General features: G+C 43.6%; 1 protein-coding gene across 1 annotated transcript in view; it reads left to right on the top strand.

Annotated features, from left to right (window-relative positions):
- The first annotated feature begins 8,467 nt into the window (after positions 1 to 8,467).
- Positions 8,468 to 17,572, top strand: part of SYNPO2 (synaptopodin 2) — a 108,831-nt gene continuing 99,726 nt past the window's right edge. Inside the window, exon 1 of the mRNA XM_069459047.1 lies at positions 8,468 to 8,572. Within this exon, the coding sequence (XP_069315148.1) occupies positions 8,468 to 8,572 (105 nt within the window). The remainder of the gene's footprint in view (positions 8,573 to 17,572) is intronic.

Below are 17,572 nucleotides of genomic sequence, written 5' to 3'. Positions count from 1 at the left end.
TCCCCGTCAGAGGCAGCTTGGATTCCATCCAGAAAGGACCCTCTGGTGGCAAAGGGAGAATTTAAAGGAAAGATTTATTAAGCAGTTGTTATGTGTCGGGAACTTGTTTAAACACAGGTGTTTAAAAATTCCTCACTGATGGCTCGCGGCAACCTCAGAAGAGAATACGGGGGTTCAGAGCAGACAAGAGGCGCCCAAGGCTGCGCAGAGCTGGGCCTTGACTTCTCGCCAAGCCCCCCTCTCACCCCACCTGTGCTGTCTCTGAAAAGAATATACAGTCAGCACCTTGTTTGTTCAGAACATTGCTGTGATTTAAACCTGTGACAGCCACCACCACTGCAACAACACAGGTCACTGCTCAAACGTCACCACCACGTGACAGAAAGCTTCCCTTGTGGCAGCCAAACTCCCTCCACCCCCACCCCACTGTGGCTTTCTTTTGCCACCACCTGACAAAACACACGGTTATTTGCATTTATTGTCTGTCCTGCCTACTGGAATATGCACGTGTAGAGCTTGCACCTTGTCTGACCTGTTGATTTCTATATCCTTTGTGTCTGGAATAATGCCCGATGTAAATAATAAACACTTATTCAATGAATGACTAAGAGCAGGTTTTTAAAGGCAGAGGAGGTAGCAAGTCTGTGACCTATGGACAGCACACCGTGATTTAGTCTGGAAAACATATATCGGTGCAAAAAAAAAAAAAAAAAGGGACAATTTGTACCATGCATTTGCTTAGTAAAAGTGATTCCCAACTTAAAAATTTGGCTCCAATATAAAGCTTCACCCAGAAATCCGCTGACATGATTGATTCTATTTATTAGGAATTTGAAATGCCACTGTTGCAACTGTTTAAATGTTCATTTTGACATGATAAATGTAAATATCTATTTTTAACATTATTAGCTTCTAGAAGCCTAAGGGCAAAGCAGACATATTAATTCACCTTGTGGAGCTGTGAAGTAAGAGAGAGGGTAGGAAGAATGATGCGGAAAGATGAAAATATCAGAAGAGGGCCAACTAAATTATAACAATCTAAAAAGTGTTCATTTTATCTATGGGAAAAAAACCTACACAAATTAATCACTGTTGAAAGTCAAAATTCTAATTTTTTGTGACATCTCTTGAAGAACTAAAAATACACTAGAAATACAACCAGTGGAAAACAGGCAATACAATTTTGCATATGACATATCCTAAAACTAGCCCTGTGACTGAACTGTGGCTCCTTCTGTAACTGAATAAGGGTTTTTGTTTTTGTTTTTGTTTTTTTTCCCTTATCTCCCTACTATGAACCTCATTATTATAAATGAACTGGACAGGCCGGGTAAGGTGAGTCACACCTGTCATCCTAGCGCTCTGGGAGGCCGAGGCAGGAGGATCATTTGAGCTCAGGAGTTTGAGACCAGCCTGAGCAAGAGTGAGACACCTCCCGCCACCACTCTACTGAAAATAGAAAAAGCAGCCAGATGTCACAGAGCGCGCCTGTAGTCCCAGCTACTCGGGAGGCTGAGGCAGGAGGATCGCCTGAGTCCAGGAGTTTGAGGTTGAAGTGAGCTATGATGACACCGCTGTACTCTACCCAGGGTGACAGAGCGAGACTGTCATAAATAAACAAACAAACAAACTGGCCAGGAGTGGATCCAGGTGTTGTGGGGGCTGAACTTTAACAATTCTCTTTAAAGAAAAAGAGTACAAATTATAATTACAAAATTAGGTATGAAAGTGAATATTTATTTAGAATGAGAAAAAATCCCCAAATTATAAGTTTTTTAAAGATGATAAATACCACAAATACACAAAAAAACACAAAATCCAGATAAATAACAGTATCCTTCCTAACCATTTGGCATGCTTTTTTTCCCTCTGTCTTTTGGTTGACTACTCTGATCTCTTTACACAATAATTTTGTTATATCATATTTTACGTTAATCTCTAGCACGGTTAACCCAAATCAGTTTTTTATTATTGATTATTGGATCGCACAAAACATGTGACCTTCCATACGGAGGGGACCCTGTGACCTGGCTGTAGGTTTGTGGTCACACACATGCATAGGGATTCTGGTAAATTCTATTTCTCATGACAGCCATACAAAAGGGACGGTGCATTTATAACTGTGTGTGCTGCATTATCCAGCACGTTCCCGAGAGGGGAACCCTTTGTATTTGACCAGACCTCAATAAGGAACGCATCCTTCACTGACAACTTTCATTTTGGGGGATTTAAAGAGTTTTCCTCAGACCGGCTTCTGGCTCTGCACGTTTCACCCTTGATTTCTCCCGAAACGACCCAAACACTCACCGTGTCACCGTGTCAGCTCCTTAGGATGGGCCCAGGCCTCGGCAGCCAGACCTCAGGCCTGGGTCTTCCACGTTGCACCGGTGAGTTGCACCAGGTGAGTTGCACAGGTGAGTTGCACCGGTGAGTTGCACCAGGTGAGTTGCACAGGTGAGCTGGCACCAGGTGAGTTGCACAACACACGGTGATAGGACACCTGGAGGCCTCCTCCCTGCACGGGGCAGCTGGCAGTAACTGCACACGGATGTCATTGCAACACACACACACACATACATTCCACTAAACCCAAAATGAGCAAATCCTCGACTCGTTCTCTCCTTAGCTGGATTCCAGAAACCACGGCTGCTCCCAAACCACGCGGAGGGGAAGTCGGAGTTGACAACGATCAACCAAGCGTTTCACTGTAGCAAACTGCACAACGGGCGGGCGAACACGTGCACACGTGCTGCCGTCTGTCCCTCCGCGGCCCGGGAAGGGATTCCGGAAGCGACAGTCCCAGGGGCTTCCTCTTCGTCATCCTCCTACTGAATTGTCGTCTGGGCAGCGTGTTATCGCCCGGCTTCCCGCTCTGCCTGCGCTTCAGGTGACTGTCCCCTTGTCACCTGCGTCTCGGCCAGGGGGCTTTTTCTGGTCACCTGCTGTGCAGCGCGCCCACCGCGCTCTGCCGTGTCACCTGCTTCGCTTCCCCGCCAGCCTCGTGGGTTGGTGCAGGGACCGATCCAGGCGGGGTTGGGGTCCCCTCCTCCTCCCAGCGCTGTGACCCGGATGTCAGTGTCCCCCGCAGTCCGTGTGCGGAAGCCCGAAGCCCCAGTGCGATGGTGTCTGGAGGCGGGCGCCTGTGGGAGGTCACTGAGGTCACGAGGGTGAAGCCCCCACCGAATGGGATGAATCTCTCACGGGAAGAGACACAAGCGACACGGTGTCGCTCTCGGTTTTGTGAAGACACAAGACGCCCTCCCGAGACGCCGGGCCTGCCCGCGCTTTGACCTTTGACCCCTCAGCCACCACAACCACGAGGAATAACTTTCCGCTGTTTAAACCACCCAGTGCGTGGTGTTCCGTGACAGCGGCCCGGACAGACTGAGACGCCAGCGTTGCAAAGTCTCGGGGTCGAACAGAGCGGCAGGGCGTCAGCCATTTGTCCTCGCAGGTCACCGAACTGCCCGGGGTCTCGGGCGGCAGCCGGGCGTCTCGCGGCGCTTCCGTGGCTGAACAAGATGGCGGTGCTGGGAGCCCGGATGTGGCGCGAGGCCCCGTCCTCAGACCCTGCCGCCCGTTCCCCTGAGGCCCCCGCGCTGGCGGCAGCAGGGCCAGACCCACGGGCCACCAAACCCTCCCCGGGAGGACTGAGTCTCTCCCCAACTTCTCTCCAGGGCTCGCCCCTCTCCTTCCTCCCCGCCGGGGCGCCTTCCCTAATGACTTCCGGGAGTCTGGGCCTTTCCAGGGCGGCGGGTCATGGCTGCCGCCATCCACTTCCGCCCAGCGCCGGCTCCCAGGTGAGGAGACTGTTGAGGCTCTCAGTGCTTGCTTGCAGTAGGACGCAGAGGAAACCATGGAGAACAAACAAAACGACCAAACTCCGAAAAAATTATCCCGTCACGTCCATTTTATACATTTTTGTGCGTTGGAAAGAAACTGGGCGGCAGTTGGGCTGCCTGGGTGCTCTGTCTCCCCGCTGTGGGCTGAGCTGTGTCCCCCAGATTCCTACGCTGACGTCGTGACAGCCAGTACCTCAGAATGCGACAGTTTTGTGAGAGAGGTTTTGTTTTGTTTTGTTGGTTTGTTTGTTTGTTTGTTTTTGAGACAGAGTCGTGGCGTCAGCCTCCCTCACAGCAGCCTCCAACTCCTGGGCTCAAGCGATCCTCCTGCCTCAGCCTCCCGAGTCGCTGGGACTACAGGCATACGCCACCATGCCCGGCTAATTTTTCTACATATATATATATATATTTTTTTTTTAGCTGTCCAAATCATTTCTTTCTATTTTTAGTAGAGACGGGGTCTCGCTCTTGCTCAGGCTGGTCTCGAACTCCTGACCTCGAGCAATCCTCCTGCCTCGGCCTCCCAGAGTGCTAGGATTACAGGCGTGAGCCACCGTGCCCAGCCGTGATAGAGTCTTTATTTTTATTTTTTTCCTTTTTTTTAAATTTCAGAATATTAGAGGGTACAAACATTTTGGTTACATACAATGCCTTTGCCTCGCCCAAGCCAGGGCTGCAAGCGTGCCCTTCCCCCACACAGTGCGCTCTGCACCCATTAGTGTGAGTTTACCCATCCCCATCACCCCCTCCCACCTGCCCTGCACCCAGTGAGTGTCACTACCACGTGGGCACCTCGGTGTCCATCAGTTAGCACCAATGCGATGGCGAGTACACCTGGTGCTTGTTTTTCCATCCTTGTGATACCTCACTCCGGAGGACGGGCTCCAGCTCTATCCAGGTTAATACAAGAGGTGCTAGTTGACCATCCTTTTTTGTAGCTGAGTAGAACTCCATGGTGTTACATATTCCACGTTTTATTAATCCACTCATGTATTGACGGGCGCTTGGGTGGTTTCCACATCTTTGCAACTGTGAGTCGTGCTGCTATAAACATTCGAGTGCAGATGTCTTTATCATAGAAGGTCTTCTTTTCCTTTGGATAGATGCCCAGTAGTGGGATTGCTGGGTCAAATGGTATTTCTATTTTTAGCTCTTTGAAGTATCTCTAAATTACTTTCCACAGGGGTTGCACTAGTTTGCAGTCCCACCGGCAGTGTAAGAGTGTTCCTATCTCTCCGCATCCACGCCAGCTCTTGTCGTTTTGGGACTTTTTGATAAAGGCCATTCTCACTGGAGTTGGGTGATATCGCATTGTGGTTTTGTTTTTTTTTTTTTTTTTTTGAGACAGAGTTTCACTTTGTTGCCCAGGCTAGAGTGAGTGCCATGGCGTCAGCCTAGCTCATAGCAACCTCAAACTCCTGGGCTCAAGCGATCCTACTGCCTCAGCCTCCCGAGTAGCTAGGACTACAGGCATGCGCCACCATGCCCGGCTAATTTTTTTTCTATATATATTTTAGTTGTCCATATAATTTCTTTCTATTTTTAGTAGAGACGGGGTCTCACTCTTGCTCAGGCTGGTATCGAACTCCTGACCTTGAGCGATCCACCCGCCTCGGCCTCCCAGAGTGCTAGGATTACAGGCGTGAGCCACCGCGCCCGGCCGCATTGTGGTTTTGATTTGCATTTCCCTAATGATTAGAGATGTTGAGCACTTTTTTATGCGTTTGCTGGCCATTATTCTGTTTTCTTTTGAAAAGCTTCAGTTTATATCCTTTGCCCACTTTTTGATGGGGTTGTTTGATTTTTTTCTTGTTAATTTTCTTAAGTTGTATATAGAATCTTGTTATCAGCCCTTTATCGGAGGTTTAGCATGCAAATATTTTCTCCCACTCTATAGATTGTCTATCTGTTCTCATCATAGCTTCCTTGGCTATGCAGAGGCTTTTTAATTTGATCTGGTCCCATTTATTTATTTTTGTTGGTGCTGTGATTGCTTTGGGGGTCTTCTTCATAAATTCTTTGCCTAGGCTGATGGCTATAAGAAATTTCCCAACATTTTCTTCTAGAATTCTTAAGGTTTCACTCAATCCTCAGTTTTGTAGCATGCTCAAGTTGAATGGTGAGGTATTCAGCGTGGATTTGCCGTATCATCTAAAGTACATTGGCTACTGCAGGGACAGGTGTTAGCTAAAATTTTACCTCTGCAAGAACAGAGAGTTAAATTTTATGAAGAACAGAAAAGCAATGTGAATTATTGAAAGAAGATTTCCGTAGGAATGCAGCATTTCTGTGTGATGTCATGTCAAATCAAAATGACTAGAATATTTCTTTGCAAGGTAAAACTATGTCTATATATATGTGGCAAAAAAATCCAAGCATTTCAAAAAGAGCTATCTTTTTTCAAAACACTTCTTCAAAAGGAAATTTCAGATGGACATTTCCCCCAGATAGCAAAGGTCATTGATGAGCAGGATGATATATGCGAATCATTTGAGGAAGACGCAGCTATTATAGACCTATTAATTGGAAAATACAATGAAAGATTCACTGACTTTGAGAATCATGACATCACACTCAAATTAGCATTTTAGCCTCACCTAGTTGATGTCACCAACGCACCTAAAGAACTACAGATGGAATTGATTGAGTCCTCAGTAGATGACATTTTGAAGTCATTGTTTGATGCTAAGAAAGATCCAATTGAAATATGGAAAAATGCAGTAGAATGCCCATGCCTTCAGCAACGTGCCTGAAAAATGCTTTCTTGCTTTTTCACCACTTATTGCTGTGAATCTACATTCTCCTACCTAACCCAAATTAAGAATCCCTTAAGGTGACAAATGACTGATACCCATGTAGAAGATCCGCTGAAACTGTGGCCCTCCATGCTGCAACAAAATATTCAAATGCTTTCCAACAAAAATGAGATGCAATAACTTTATAGTTAACGACTAGTTTTCATTTTTTGAAATTATTAAGTACATAGTAGTTATACTTTTACAAAATAATGTACATTTTTAAGTATCTCTAATTGAAGTTTCTGGAATGTGGCCTTATTTGGTTACAGCTAACTTAATGTGGCCTTCCGAGGTGAGAAGGTTCCCCACCCCTGTCCTAGACTTTGCCTCCTAGTCACCACATGGCTGCCCCACTATGACAGGTGTCACTTGCCGAGTCACCAAAGTTTGGGTAAATGGCATCTTACTTGCTTTTATTAATCATTCTTAAATGTATGTATATCTCACTTTTATGTCAATGTTTAACGTTAGAAATGTCTTGGTGTTTTTTTAGAAGTTTGGTGATGTTTGGTGACTAGAAATAGGTCCACAGGAACTTAACCCTGGTTTATAGCAATTAGCTTATGGTGTTGGTTTCATTATTTGGCATTTCGCTGAAAGTTGCAGTTTTCAAGAACTCACGGACTATATTAAATGAGGACTCATTGTATAGAGCTTCCCAGTACTGACGCAGGCCACGGGTCTGGAAGTCACTTTTGTCTGGTGCCACGAGTAGCACAAGCTAACTTTCCCAGGCTCTTCTTTATTTAGTGTGTTTTTATGCAGATGAATGTTATGGAAAATATTATGGGAAAATAAAAATGTTCCATTTGTACATTTTTGGTAGCTTGTATTCAGATTGAAAACATTAAAATACTGTGGAACATATACAACCCACTTTTATATCGGACCACCCAGATTCACAACATATGATGAGATGCTATAAAATAAGAAACTTGTAGGCGACATTGTATGCAGTCGACTGTCAGATTCAGATCTCAGATCAGCAGGAAGGAAGAAAATGAAATACTTATTTAAATTTAAAATACCCCGAACCATGCAATAGATGTCATAAGCATTCGTTTCCAGGGGGAAATTCACACTCTCATTCTCTCTCCCCGCTCTTCCTCCTCCTCCTCCTCCCCCACCTTCTCTAAATATATATCACAGTTCAGAAAAGTACTTTTCACAGTAGGAGGTTTTTAAAAAAAATAAATGTTTATGCTTTCTTTTATTTCCTCCTCTTTGGGGATTAATTCTGCGGGCTGCAGACAGAAAAAAATAATCGTTTAACCCACTTTAACTCCCTTTTGTCTGTTTCATTCGACAACGTGGTAATTCGCAAAACATTTATCTGGGAGAATTTAATCCTCCAGGAGTTGGATTCTCAGAGCTCAGATTTCAGGATGTCACTCAGGGCGTGAAGATTAAAACCTTCGTGGGTCCCCTGCTGTGTGCAGAATTGTTAAACGCGAGTTTTCCAATCACCCTTTTTCTCAGTGCCGGGGTTCAATGTGTTCGTGCAAAAGAACTTTCGCTCTCCCTCCCGTCCCCGCCCCCGTCTCGCCCCCGGCGGGGACACTCCCGGGTGGCCGCTCCGCTTTCGCTGCAGGTGGGCTGAGCGAAGAGCGTGACGCAGGAGGGGGCGGGTCCGGCCGTGCGGAGCGCTCGGCTCCGCGGGGACGATGCCATTAGCGGAGGGAACTGGCCGCGGGGCGGAGGCTCTGCGCGCCCCGGTTCCTGCGTCTTCGGCGGCGCCCTGGCGCAGTGCACATCCTCAGCGCCCTTCCAGCGCCGTCCCTCGTCCATCTCTTCCAGCTCTTCATGCTGCCCAGCTGAAAGGAGAAAATGGGCACCGGGGATTTTATCTGCATTTCCATGACTGGCGGGGCGCCCTGGGGCTTCCGACTGCAAGGTGGCAAGGAGCAGAAGCAGCCCCTACAAGTGGCAAAGGTAGGACCGGGGGGAAATAGAGGTGTCACCGCTCTGTGCTGGGACGGAGTCAGTGACACCAACCTGTTGCCAGTTTTTCCAAGTTCTGATGCAGACGTCTATATGTGAGTTTGATTTTGGTGCTGGCGTCGAATGTTTCCAGGACGTGGCTTGTTTCTGAAGAAACTTTTCCAGGGCAGTGTAAAATCCTGTATTATGTAATTGCAATTGATAGAGGGAAGAGTGCGCCATGTTTCTCAGCTGAACAAGCCCAGTGACTCGTGTTCTTTTGACAACCAGCAAGACGCTGGGGGACGTTTCTTGGAGGCAGTTAGAATGTCCAGTTGAGCCATTGTTTCGTGTCACTCTACTTGGCTCTGGCAGAAGAGAAATGCTCCACTCAGCATGACCGCTTGGCTATTTTGGGGACTCTTATAAGGTGTTGGTGGTCACATTTATCAGGCAGCATTCATAAAAAGGCCAAATTTGGGCAATCATTTTTAACGTATGCCGAAATGCCACAGAATCAATTTAAAAGAGTACATTTTTAAGGATTTGACAAATAAATGCAAAAATCCAAGTAGTGCATTCCGTTGTGTGTACTCATCCAGCAGAGAACTCAAAGATAATTTCAAAGATACTCAGAAATATATTGTAATTCACTAAGAGTAACTTTGTAATGCACCTAGTAACTATTTAAAATGTTTTGTGCTTTTGTTGCTGTTTGGTTGCTTACGCTACCGGTTTGCTCAAGGGGTTCAGCTATTGTGTAACTGGCTTTCAACTAAAATGAATTTTAAAAGGCACGAAACTAAGCAAATTTTACCTGATTTTAATATGAAATTGCAAATTGTAGTGTTGTACGAAAGACAGTGTGAGAGCATGAGATTAAATCTCTAGTTTGTACTTATATTAAAAATGGGTCTAGATCTTTATGAACTATATGGGCCACTGCTTTTGTGTTTATTCTTTCCCTTTGGCTTTTACTTTCAAAAAAAAAAAACGTTTGCTGTTGAAGAAGGGAGTTTCTTTGAAATTTCCTGCTCCCAGGAGTCCATCAGAAAGCGCTTTCCTGATGCAATGGTGGAAACCTGCCCCCTAGTGAGAACTGCAGACACCGAGAATGAAGCCTAAAACAGGAGATGGAAAGCAGAGTTTTTAAAACTTGGCAAGGTCCTCAGAGGTCTCCTCCAGTGCAACCCATTAACTTTAGGTGAGGAAAGCGCCCCGAAAGGTTAAGTAACTTGCCTGGAGTCTTTAGCCTGGAACTGGCAGAGTGATTAAAGGATCCAAAAGGTGATTTCATGAGGTTTCTTTAGGAGTCATTGGTAGGCGACGTCAGATAAAATATGAGTGCCTAATTCAGCGTATATATAATCCATGACACAGAGGCAGATTTGCTCGGAGTCTAGAATAGCCGTTGGCTGGCTCCAGTTACTGAGATTTGGGTTCTAATTGCAGCTCTGATCTAACTTGCAGCCTGGCCTTGGGCAAAACCCTCAGCCTTCCTGTCTCCTCTGCTCTGTGTGTGTGTGTGTGTGTGTGTGAGAGAGAGAGAGAGAGAAAGAGAGAGAGAGAGAGAGAGACTATTGTCTACAGTCTATCTTTTTCCTTTTTATCTGTATGTTAAGGAAACTAAAGAGCCTTCTAAAGAAAACACAAGTTCTAAATTACTGCGGCGATGCCTATTTTTGTTTGTCTAATTTTGTTTTTTAGTTCAACCTATTATATTCAATTTTTTTATACTAGCATTATTTGTTCCAGAAAGCTGTTGGAGCAAAAATGCTTGTCATTTTCTGTGTTGTCAAGGCCATGACCACACTAGGATCACTGTTTTTCATTTAAAACATCAAGTCAATTCAATTCTAGTAATGGTCTCCCTCTGGTTAAGTTCAAGGTGAAGTGGACGTTGTTTGGGCGTACACTTTCTCCTCTTGCAAGGATTGGCAACAGCTTCATAGGTGAGTCACCTCCAAGTAGGAGGGTGCAAGGAGAGAGGCAGAAGCTGAGGCAGAGGATGGTTGCTGGCAAATGAGATGCTCACAGTTTTGAAGAACATGCAAAGGATTAACTTGGGAATTGAGGAAAATAAATATTTCAAAAAAAAAAAAAAAAATTCAGCCAGCACTTAAGCCATGCCCCTTAAAATGGGAAGACCATAAAAGTAGTTCTATAGACAATAACAGATTTTGACCTGTGAAAATTTAAGTATTTAGACTTTCCATAATGCTCTATAGAATAGAAAATCTAATAGGCTAAAATCGCACAAGCAAAACTAGTCTAATGTTATTAAGGATGTTCAGAAATGGAATAACTTTATAATTTTCAATAAATATCCTTCTAGTGACATGTTTAGTCACTTTTGAGATATGTTCAGACATTTTTAGTACTTGATTGGCTGGTTGAACTGTACATAAATCCCAAAATTTAGAAATAACTAACAGGAATATTAATAATCAAAACTTTTCATTGACATTGAAGCTCAATGCCAAAAAATTCTGTTTTGTTTTTAAAAATAAACAGAATTTTTAAAGGCTCAAATAATCAGTAACATAGGCCTGATTTTTGAATGTTTATACATCTTTTAATTTATATTCTAAATATGTGTGACAGGAAGCAAATATTTCTAATGATGAGTCGCAGGATGATCCTCTGCAGAGTGTATTTTCAAGAGATCACCCACAGGAAAAATTATCCAGACACAAAACCCCATCGTGTGTGTGTGTGGACAGCCTTACAAAAAGAGTGTTAGCACTTTTACTCTGCAAAACTCTCCCTTTTGGGACATGCACTTTCATAGCTATGTCTTCAGATATACTCTTGGCAAATCACTTTAGAAAATCATTATATAAAGAAGAAGGCAGAAATTTTTGTTTTCCAAATCTTATATATAGTTCAAAAATACATTTTGAAAATAATGAACAAAGAAATGTACAGATTGTTTATCCTTTACACATTTTAGTATAGTTGGAAACTATATTAAATTTTTCTTTGCACCCTATATATCACTATAGTAGTTATTCTCCTATTGAATTTTACTTCAAAGTTTTAAATAATTGTTTATTAAAATTGAGATGACATTATAATCATTCATTTCATGAGACAGAAATGGATTTAATAATTCTTGTCTATTACTGTATATGCACTCTTTAAAGCTTTGAATAAAAATGTATTATTTAGGCAAAACACATTTCAAATAATATAATTCTTATCTCTTGGTGCTATTAGTGAGGTTACTAAAATGTTTCAAGTTGAATAATTCCAGAAACCTAGGTATTTCTAAAGGGGGAAAGGTTCTCAATGTATTTGAATGTGTATATTTGAGAACAAGTGTTTCTTAAGGGAAGCTAGTGATATCTCTATTAGAAAATATGCCTAAGCACTTAATTGTTTGTTGATTTTTGAGCCCTTTCTAGAAATGTTAAAGACAGGTATATTTGTAGAAGTCAGTGTACGCTAGGTAAATCTATCATGCAAGTGTGATAAAAAAAATCCTTATTTTGGAATTGCATGTTTTAAGACAGATCACTGTTTGTGGAAAGATGACGGTGAGAATATTGATGATGCATGAACTTTGCCATTATCTGGACACACGTCACTCACATGAATGAAGCCCCTGCCACGGCATGGTGACTGCAGTTATTAATATTATATATCTCAAAATAGCTCAAGGAGAGGATCTAAAAAATGCTCTCCCCACAAAGAAATGATACATATTGGAGGTGATATGTATATGCTAATTGGCCTGATCTGATCATTCCACAATGTGTACACGCATCAAAACAGCCTATTGTACCCCGTAAATATATACAACTATCATTTGCCAATCAAAAATAAAATAGAACTTAAAAAAGAATATATATGAATATATGTTTTTTATGTGTATATATTTTTCTGCTGGTTCATGAAATCACCACCAGTCATCTGAGATTCTTTCCTGCTCTGATGTTCTGTGATTGTCATTAAAAGTCAAGTAGAGATTTAAAAACAGAAAGCAAGCCGAGGGCAGATATATGCCCACAGGACTACTGCGAGGTGGCACAGTATGTCCATTCGGAATTTCCCTCGTGTCCCTTTCCCAGTGAAATTAACAGGAGGACCAGGGAGAGGCCAGGAATTATCCGAGTTCTTAGCGCTCTGAAGAGGTCATAATGAGTGGTGGGAGGATTTACCCTTTCAGAAGCCAAGCTGGGTGGGCTGGGAGAAAAAGAGGAGGCGTTAGGAAGCCCCAGAGCGATTGCTGCAAGGATTAGAGGTGCCTGCAGGAAGGGGAGACTGGCCAGTGTCCCCTGGCAGTTGGTGTCTTTGTGAGTGGGCTTGTGGGCCTGCCCGGTGCCTTTGTACACGGAGCAGGTGGAAGGGGCGGGGGAGGGCAGGGGAATAAAACCGGAGAAAAATGCAGGGGGGAGAGACAGAGAGAGGGAGAATATGATAATATGACTTGCTTTATAAACAACAATTACCTTAATTTAATACCCAATAAAAGTTCCGAGTACTTCTCAACCGAGAGTTCTAGGCTCTGATAGGATTGTTCTAGAAACAGCTCTCTAGACTCACTGAAAGCATGCATCTGCCTCACAGTAGAAAGCATCCCAGGTTGCTCAAGTACTGATTCACCTTAAAAAAAGGAGGAGGAGGAGGAGGAGGAGGAAGGGAGAGGGGAATAGTTCACAATTCTTGTTAGGCCCAAAGTCAAATTGTCATTCTTTCTACGTAGAAAGAGGAGCTTCAACGAGCTCATCAATGGAAGTCACATGCGTTGGTGACAGGTTTTTGGGACTAGCGTATAAGTACATGTGATTGATAAGACGAACCTCTGTGATGTAACCGATTTTTTTGATGAGTGTCAACTCGTTTACTTATAGACATGAAACTGGTTTATTTTTTTTCATAACTGTTTTCAACCATGATAAAAACAAACCCTGCCCTTAAAAATTCTCTGGGCGGCCCCCAGGTATTGCTGGTAGCTTTTGGTTATTAACACTGTCCGGTTCCATCAAAGCTTCAATCCCGAATCTGACTCTAAGCTCTCTTCCTTGTCGCCGTGTCCAGGTTGTGACTCCAGGGCTTGGCGTGGGGAGGACGGTTGTCTGCTCTTTACCCGGCTCCCTCCGGCCCCTCAAGGGCGAGGAAGGAGGAAAGATTGCAGAGGGAAGGGAAGATAGCTATATTTATTCGTAACAAAATGAGGTGGTACTTCTCTGTTCTTTGGTGGTTGTACGTCTCTGGTTAACACAGGGTGACCATTCATGTCCTCCCTGTGGCTGGTGTCCCAATGCTGGGGATACGCACGGTGTCTTCCAGGAGCCCTGAGGGGCTTTGCCAGAGCCCAGCCCCCCAACACGGAGATCAGGCTTCTCCCCAGTCTCTTCTGTACCGCCGCCAGGCCCAGTGGTTCCTCCAGACGCCAACCCCCGGCTAAGAGTTTGGCCTTTCTGGGTAGGGTCCCAGCAAGAGGGCTCCAATGCAGCCACCTTCCATGACAGTCACTCATCCGTGGGAAACGCAAGGACCCAAACGGGCAGGCCAGTGTGCAATGTCATTGTGACATACACATCATACCTAACTGAAAATGCTGTCTATTTTTTTATAGTAATGTTCTTAAAGGGTAGTCGTAGCTTCCAGAATAATTTAACTTCCCTCTGTCAGTTAGTGTTCAAGAACATAAGCCAATACTTCATATGTGTCTATCTTACGATTTTCCAAGTATGTTAACATATATTATCTCTTTTGACATCCGTTGGGCTAACAAAGTTTTGCTACTCTCAGTTTATAGATGTAAAAAACTGATCCTGAAAAAAAATAAATTATTTGCAAAAAAAAATTACGTAAAGCAGTCTAAATATAATTTTCGTCCTCTAACAGGGGTATCATGCTACTCCCCTGTGGCAGGCTGGGTAAGGAGAGCAGGCTATCAATTAGTATTGCTGAGAATTGCAATTGCTTCAATACAGGGTTTGTATGAAATAGGATCTCACCAAGTCTAAGATTATTAACCCTTAAAAATTGATAACAAGAGGCTGAACGTGATGGCTCATGCCCATAATCCCAGCACCTTGGGAGGCAGAGGCGGGAGGATCACTTGAGGCCAGGTGTTTGTGATAAGCCTGGGCAATATGGCGAGACCCCATCTCTACAAAAAAATAGAAAAATTCACCCGGCATGGTGGTGCACACCCGTAGTCCCAGCTACTCGGGAGGCTGAGACAGGAGGATCGCTTGAGCCCAGGAGTTGGAGGTTGCAGTGAGCTGTGATGGTGCCACCATGCCACTACACAACAGGCTGTGCAACAGAGTGAGACCCTATCAAAAAAAAAAATTGATAACAATTTCTTCTTTTAATTGGCCTGAAGTAAGGGATTATAAGAAAGGCATCTCCAAGACAATGTGCAATGAGAGAAAGGCCAGAAAGGGAACCAGTTCACTTGTCAATAAACCTGATAAATACATGGACTCCATTGTGTTCATGGTCTCTATTCTAACAGATTCACGATGAAACAAAATGCCATGAGGTTTTTGTAAAAGGAAATGGAGAATTTCTGAATTAAACAATTCTAAAGAGTAAACAACTTTCTGAAGTTAAAAGCCTCATCCGAGAAACAAAATAACATTTGCTTTTGGGGGGGATATTTCATTGTTTGGCAACCTCAATGAGAACGTATTTATGGTATTGGATTCCCTTTGCCACTTTACTTTTCTGAATTAGCCATTATTCTTTTCTTATTTTTAAAAAGCAGAGGCGGCCAGATTCTCAACAAACTGTGTCTCAAAGTCTTTGTGGAATCCATGCATGGGGCAGATTACTGGATGTAGCTTTCCTAACTAGCATATAAATCCGGCGTGTTTCAGACAGATGAATGAAAATTTGGTGGATTTACCATCCGAAACATTATGAATGAAAAATATGTCTCCGGATTACGTAACAAGTATTAATAATTGTTTCCTAACCATCGGCGTTTGGTTTCCATCACCCTACTCAGCCACGACTACCTTTTCCTCTGTTATCCGGAAGCAGTGTGGGTGCTGGATTGATAAAACGATGAAGACTGAGTTTTCCTGAACAGAATTATTACCGATTTAGGTTTTATCTGCTTCTACCCAGATAATACCCATTCTTTCACCCTTCTTCCTTTATCCCCTTTATCAAAATTGGCTGCCAACAGTCCACGCGTTAAAGCAGATTCAATGTGCATTAGCGCTTACTGTCTTCTCACTCTGTAGAGGGATGCGAGTGTGCGTAAGGGTCTAGGTGGCACCTCAGCTGGGTGGGGGAAGAACCTTCCAGGCGTGGGTACCACAGGGGCAGGAGCCCTGGCACAGAAGCGTGTTTGGTCCATTCAAGGAGCAGTAAAGACGCCAACGTAGCTGGCACACACTTCCACGAAAAGTCATTATAAGAAGCCCAGTCTCTCACAGTGATAACCACGGAAAGCTCCGTCTCCTAGCAACCCTGGCCAGGTGGTCATTTCCCGCCCTTGGATGGTTAACACACTGATCCTTCCAGAACCACTCTGACCTTTGTCTTCCCATTTCTCCTTCATCCTTTCGGTTTCCCCATGTCGCAGCCTCCTGGCTCGTCTCCAGAGCACTTTATTTGAAGGAAAAATCACCACCACCTCTCATGTGGAAGTTTGGTTAAAAATGATATTAAAGTAATTTTTCCTCTCCCTCTGAAATCGACTCTCCCCAGTGAGAGAAGAGGAATTGAAGGAGTGCTGAGGAGAATGTATTGCCTACATCCTGTTTATTTTGAGCTTGATGTCAGGCCCAGAGCAAAACAGAGTTTTGTTCTAGCTTCTAGGATGTCTTCATTTCAGTTCCCCGTCAAAAACGACATGATCTTATTTAGATATTGTTTAGCAAATGACCCATTGAAAGGAAAAAAGCATTTCGGTGCTGGCTACCGCTGAAAAGCTTTAAACACATTCTTCTGAGCCTCAGTTTCCTCATCTGTAAATGGGGTACTATGTAATGAAGTTGCTGCTTTTATAGGTAAAAAAATGTTGGATGTTAATCACTTTTACAGGTGAGGAATCTGAGACCCAAAGAACCAGTTAAAAATATATCATGCAAGGCTTTGTAAGGATTGTATGCTACAATGAGACGGTCGCCTGGCCCACAGTAATTATGCAGGACAGGAGTTTGTTATTATTCTTATTATTCTAATTGGAGGAGGAAGTAATTGCCTTCTACATAAGCTTTATGAACAATTTGGAACGATTCTTTCACCCAGCGGAAGTTTCCAGTTTTGATAAATATGGCATTTCAGAAACTGCAGTGTCAGTCACTAATCGAGATTTCTCTGTTACACAGTTTAATGAGTTTAAGGGAATGGATCCTAAAAGTATATATCTACAAGGCCAAACAGAATTAAATGATTGTACCACTTAGAAATAGCACAGATTTTTTTTTAAAAGGAAATACCTCCAGCTCTAAAGAATTAATTACATCTAATGCTGTTTAGCTCTGTTTAGAGTGAGTGGACTTGTTTCAACCATATTAAATTCCCGTGCCTCAGTTTCCTCACTTGTAAAACGAGGACAGTGATAGCCCCTACCTCCAAGGATTGTTTTTAAGGTTAGGAATTGACATGTAAATTACTTAGTATACAGGAAATATTCAAGGGTTTTTAAAAATTATTGCGTTGTGGTTATTCTAATTTTATTTAACCAACTTTTATGAGATCAAGGCATGGTTGCTGTCTCCCAGTCAATGGTTTTTGAGACCTGATGTCATCAGAAGGGCTCCTGTAGTCCCCCAGGTCCCCCTGTGGGGTGACATTTAGTGGTTTCAGAATTCGCCTCACACTTACTGAATAACCCATGGACCTTTGACTGGAAACAGCATATGGAAATCATCACAAAGAGAAAAAAACCATTTCAAGTGCTTTGAAAATATAAAAGAAAACAAATTGTCCCTGGTAAGTAAATACAGGACACCCATCTCTTAACAGTCAGGAAAATTCTGTGCGAGGCCTCTGGCAAAGGCCAAAGAGGATTTCGTTCCCTCCTCGGCCTCCTCC

This window comes from Eulemur rufifrons, chromosome 26 (genome assembly GCF_041146395.1).
Source record: "Eulemur rufifrons isolate Redbay chromosome 26, OSU_ERuf_1, whole genome shotgun sequence".
Taxonomy (NCBI): Eukaryota; Metazoa; Chordata; class Mammalia; order Primates; family Lemuridae; genus Eulemur; species Eulemur rufifrons.
Note: the sequence above shows the minus strand (reverse complement) of the source record. Positions and strands in the feature narration are given on the sequence as shown.